This window comes from Aotus nancymaae, unplaced genomic scaffold (genome assembly GCF_030222135.1).
Source record: "Aotus nancymaae isolate 86718 unplaced genomic scaffold, 86718_ANA_hifiasm-v0.15.2.pri h1tg000059l, whole genome shotgun sequence".
NCBI lineage: Eukaryota > Metazoa > Chordata > Mammalia > Primates > Aotidae > Aotus > Aotus nancymaae.
In genome coordinates, this window is record NW_026988473.1 from 51,989,770 (window position 1) to 51,995,524 (window position 5,755).

General features: G+C 37.9%; 1 protein-coding gene across 1 annotated transcript; it reads left to right on the forward strand.

Annotated features, from left to right (window-relative positions):
* The first annotated feature begins 269 nt into the window (after nt 1-269).
* Nucleotides 270-4,215, forward strand: LOC105720095 (olfactory receptor 5P3). The gene is made up of 2 exons (XM_012456398.2): nt 270-286; nt 3,038-4,215. The coding sequence occupies exon 2, from the start codon at nt 3,059-3,061 to the stop codon at nt 3,992-3,994; it is 936 nt and encodes a 311-aa protein (XP_012311821.2). The 5' UTR covers nt 270-286; nt 3,038-3,058; the 3' UTR covers nt 3,995-4,215.
* The last annotated feature ends 1,540 nt before the right edge of the window (nt 4,216-5,755 follow it).

The following is a 5,755-nucleotide window of genomic DNA, read 5'->3' on the forward strand; positions in this document are numbered from 1 at the left end:
CAAGCTTGTCTTGAACTCCTGGCCTCAAGCAATTCTCCCACCTTAGCCTTCCAAAGTGCTGGGATTACAAGTGTGAGCCACCATGCCCAGCAGTAACACGTATTATTATGAGCATATGTACCTGTAATTTTCTTTGCTTGATGAATTTTCAGTGGAATTTTTATAAACAGGTAGTGTACTCAAGAGGATATATCCCAAAGGACCCGAAATGTCACAAATATCCCCTTCCTGTACAGTGACAGTTCTTTGGAATTTGTGGTTATTGTTGATGTACATTCATCTGCAGGTAATAATTTATCTTTTCTATTGATACAGGAATGTTTGTTTCTCATCTTTGTATTAGAAGTTAAGGTATATATTTTTAAAGGGAATAATCAGTTGTTGTACATTCACTTATTTCTATGATCGATAGTTGTATTATTGTGTACATCATCTTATTCAACAGAAGAATCATGTGAAGTATTTTTTAATGTAAATAATGTAATGAAGAGTTGAACAGTTTATGTAAAATTTCCAAGATTCCATGGATTGCCAGTGACAAAGCTGAATCTAATCCCAGGACTCTACGTCTCCAAAAGCTTATGGCATTTCTGTCCAACACATTGCTTCCATGCCATAATAGTTTGTATGACTGACTCTGAATTTGTATAATACACAGGTATCTTTTCTAAAATTTTAGGCATTCATTCATGCCACTTAATAAAGTCCTGTACAAAGATATGGAAGATAGGGCTTCAGAGTTCAAATATGTAATTGCATGGTGTTCATAACGTAGCATGCTATTGCTCAGTTAATTCACATATAAAATTATTCAAGCATCTCAGTTCAGAATAAAAATGTGAAAATAATGTGGTTGGATGAATACATGACTTTGATGCCAGTGTGTGTGTGCATACGCATGTGGTATATGTGTGCATATGTGAGAGAGAGAGTAGTGCACGTGCACAAGAGAGTTCAGTCTGCTTTAGACCAAATTCTTTAAGAAAAATAAATTATTCTTTAATTTTGGTTGATCTTTAAAAGGAGAATTATGGGAATTTTTGTGGTTGCTCTTGTTGAGGAGCAATAAAGAATAGAAGTTTCTAAGAGTAAATAAACCTTATATTAAATGATGTAGGAAAACATTGAATTATCTTAATTTTCTTCTGCAGAAGATATAATTACCTCCACATAGAGGATGCTTCCAACATTTTGGTTTCTTAGTTTCTTGACATCTCCTAAAAAAAATTGTTTTCCTCCCTACTATAACCTGTCTCTCCCATTGTTAGAGTTTAGACATTATCATTTGCCAATAACTGTAGCTTTTCCATAATCTCATTTTTAAACATCCCAAACTGTAACTTACCACCATTTCTTCTTTTTTTTTTTTCTACTTGTTTTCCCTAGTAGAATAATTGTAGAAAATTTTCAATCCTTGTAGAAGGGCAGGAACCTTTTTATTGATTTTGCCCATCTCAGGTACTCACTTCATCTTTGCCTTGCTTAAATGTAGTGGTTATTTTACTGTCTACTTTGCATATACCCTAACATTCCATACTGGCCCCTTTTGTTGCTCTAAGAAAAAGAAAATCCTAGTGGAATCTGACTCCTCATCTATCAGGCACTCACAACTGTTCAGCTGCAAACGAAAACATATTAATTGCCTAGGTGCTGGGCACTTAAGGAGACTATCATCTGCCTCTCAGAATTGTCATTATCTCTCAGCTGCATCTTTATATGAATTACTGCACTGCAAAATTACCCTTTCAAGAGGAAATGTATTATTTATATGTTAGCATAATTTAAAAAAATTTTGAACATGTAATGAACCAAGTATGCTTTCTGATATTTTATAATCTTCTTTAGAAATTACAGAAAAAATGTGTAATATATGAAATAAACATAGCAAATGAATTAGAAGTCCAAGAATATGGTTTTTCATTTTGGCTCAGTTTCCAGAAAGCCATTTGTTCTAAAGTGAGTTACTTAACTTTTTTGGAGCTCAGTTAATAATTTTATAAAATGGGAGAAATGGAGTGAATTATTTCTAGGACCTTTTGAAGCTGGGCATCATATGAGAAAGCTCTCCTGCTTTTCTTGCTTTTTCATGATTTTTATCAAGCAAGTTGGTATGGGGCAGGGTTTTCCAGAAGCTGACCTACAGATGCAATTTTTATCAGACAGGAACTATTCAGGTAGGGCTGGATATTTGTGAGCTGTAGAAGGCTGGAATCTTCTGTTAGCAACCTAGCCCCAGCTTCTGGAGTCTTGGGCATAAGTTGTGTCTTTGGAGCATTCCAGGAGTAACCTGATCATGTCTTCTCCAGACTGGCTCACTATCATGAATCGGATAGCTTGATTCTGAGATAATCAGGAAATATCTTAACTCCTCTTTCAAACCTCAGTCTTCTTCTGTTTACTTGTTTATAATTTGAGTGCATTACTTCACCTTCTGCCTTGGTCCAGACTTCCTGGATTTTTGATGTACTTTGCCTCAACTGTGAGATTTTTGGGTGGGGACCACAGTCCAGTGCTGAGTTACTGACCTCTTCTTGGTCCTATGGATTAGTATGTGGCTACTCTGTTTGACCTCTGGAATTCAGAATTCTTAATGGCTACACATCTTTTATACAAGAGATGATACCTCAAACATCCTTTTGAACAGCTGGTCTTTTCCATGAGTCTTGATCTGCTTTGACATTTATGTCTCCCTTCAACCATGTCTTTGGTCTAACATGATTTAGTCACTGGATTCTTCATATATTCTAGTGGCCATCTCTGAGATGTGCTCATAGAACACCTAAATTAACCATCCAATACGAGTTGAGTGTGTTAAGTTAAAAAAAAAAAGAGAGATTTTTCTGAGTATTCCCGACCTTACATCAGTGAACATTGATATTTTCAAGTCTTACATGAGATATTGTGTGTGTGAAAGCATTTTCTTCCCAAATTTACATGAGTGCCTACAGTGTTATACTTTTTATTAAATAGCTATTGTAAAAATAAGTGCAATTATAGCATTTAATCCCATTATAATATTCATTTGTTTTTCTTTCAGTGGGCACCATTCCCAATATAGATGGGGACTGGAAATGACACAACTGTGATAGAGTTTACTCTTTTGGGGTTATCTGACGATACTACTGTTTGTGCTGTTTTATTTCTTGTGTTTCTAGGAATTTATGTTGTCACCTTAATGGGTAATATTAGCATAATCGTGTTGATCAGAAGAAATCCTCATCTTCAGACACCCATGTACCTTTTCCTCTACCATTTGGCCATTGTAGACATTGGGTACTCCTCATCAGTCACACCTGTCATGCTCATGAGCTTCCTAAGGAAAGAAACCTCTCTCCCTGTTGCTGGCTGTGTGGCCCAGCTCTGTTCTGTGGTGACGTTTGGGACGGCTGAGTGCTTCCTGCTGGCTGCCATGGCCTATGATCGCTATGTGGCCATCTGCTCACCCCTGCTCTACTCCACCCACATGTCCCCCAGCGTCTGCATCATCTTAGTGGGCATGTCCTACCTGGGTGGATGTGTGAATGCTTGGACATTCATTGGCTGCTTATTAAGACTGTCCTTCTGTGGGCCAAATAAACTCAATCACTTTTTCTGTGACTATTCACCACTTTTGAAGCTTTCTTGTTCCCATGATTTTACTTTTGAAATAATTCCAGCCATCTCTTCAGGATCTATCATTGTGACTACTGTGTGTGTCATAGTCGTCTCCTACATCTACATCCTCATCACCATCCTGAAGATGCACTCTTCTGAGAGGCGCCGCAAGACCTTCTCCACCTGCAGCTCCCACCTTACTGCAGTCACTCTGTTCTATGGGACCATTACCTTCATTTATGTGATGCCCAAGTCCAGCTACTCAACTGACCAGAACAAACTAGTATCTGTGTTCTACACAGTGGTGATTCCCATGTTGAACCCCCTGATCTACAGCCTCAGGAACAAGGAGATTAAGGGAGCTCTGAAGAGAGAGCTTAGAAGAAAAATATTTTCTTGATGAAACCAGTTATTTTGAAGAATCTGATGCATTAATATTCCACATATACAATAATAATAATATACTGAGTGTTTGTGGTCAACATATATCTGTCCATAGATCATTACCCAGGGTGGAGCTGTTTAGTCAATCATGAGGGTAGATTTTCAGATCAAATACGAAATTAGAAGTCCATCTTGCTTTATCTTTAATAAGATTAAATTAAATTTATATTTGAGAATGCAAATAGTTTCACATGAAAAAAATGCTTTGTCTGTTGAAAATCCTTTTAAAATTTTGTTCATGTTTTTTCAAGAGTTGTTTTCTCCCATAAGTTAAGGCATACCTTTAAACCTTCAGACTGTGGCCATTTTCAGCCTCAGCTTATCCTGAGATGTATGCCTGATATCGATAGTTGTGAATGAGTACATTATGAGAGAAAATGACAAAGGAACCAGATAGTAAAATTGCTAGAGATATTCTTCTTCCAGAAAGGCTACCTGGTGAGAATTAGCTTGGTTGATCCACAACAATCTGGTCTGTGTTTCTATTCTCTGTCTCCAGCATGGTTACAGGGGTCCCAGAGAAGAACAGGATGAGATGCCCCTGACTAACCTATGAATTTCCCTGTCATATCAAAACAGGTGACTTCTGTGGGAATTAGCAGGGTTTCTGAACTCCTCAGAGACTGAGTGGAAAAAAAAACAAAAACAGGCAATAACTTCCAAGAGGAGAATCCAGCTTATACTGTGACATTGTGGCCATAAGGAACAACCTTTTGGAGTGACTCATTAATGGTCAGAGATCTTCAGTCTATTCAGGAAACTCAAGAGGACTGGACTGTCTCTTCCCTGAAATTGTGTCTGTCCCTGGAGAGATTTAATCAACCTCTGTATGCTGACCACTACCACATTTATTTCTCTTTCCTGTCCCCTCTTTGGTGTTTCAGACAACAAGGCCAACATTATGCCAGTAGAACCATAGGGTATCAATTATTTCATTCATTTATTCTTTCTTTTGTACATTCAAAAACTATATTTGGTGATTATTATAGGCACTGCCCTAGATGAGGATATAAGTGACTAATAGCCACCGATGTCTGTCCTGATGAAATCTGTCTTCTAACATAGGAGTCAGACAATAAAACTAACAAGTAAGTAATACCTACTATTAGAAGGGTATGAGTACCATGGAGAAAGAAAAAGTGGAGCAGCATGTGGAAGGCTGATGTGCCAGGGGCAGGGAGGGGTCACTGCAGATCTCACTGGGAACATAACATCCAAACAGCTGCAGAAGGTGAGGCTGGTTCATGTTGAATATGGTGTTACCTGTGTAACAGCTCTACGAGTCTAATATTCACTTACATGCGTGTAATTTACCTTTGAGGTTTTAGTTCCAACAGTGGCAAAATTGGTCATTTTAATCAGTTCCATGGTGAGCACAATTAAAGAATGATGAAATGTTAAATATGTCTTACATTTCACTATAGAACTTACAGGATAATAAGGAACTGTCTTATCAGAAAGTGTGAGAACCTAGAGAAGTAGGCCCAATACTCAAAAATGCTTTTGCCGAGAGAATTTGACAAGTCAGAAGATTGTTATTAACCTGAGATGTGGCTTTAGTGTTCTTTTGGGATGAGAAGGGCACAAGCAAGGCCTATGGCACATCCAGGTGAGAAGTCTGATTTATACACCCCACATATATCCTCAGGATAAGGGAAAACCTGAAGTAACGAAGGCTGGCACAGCCCTGGAGAGCTTGAGAAGCTCAGTGTTTGAA

What these genes read in the sequence shown, in the direction of transcription:
- LOC105720095 (XM_012456398.2), top strand. Translation starts at nt 3,059, where the DNA reads ATGGGGACTGGAAATGACACAACTGTGATAGAGTTTACTCTTTTGGGG.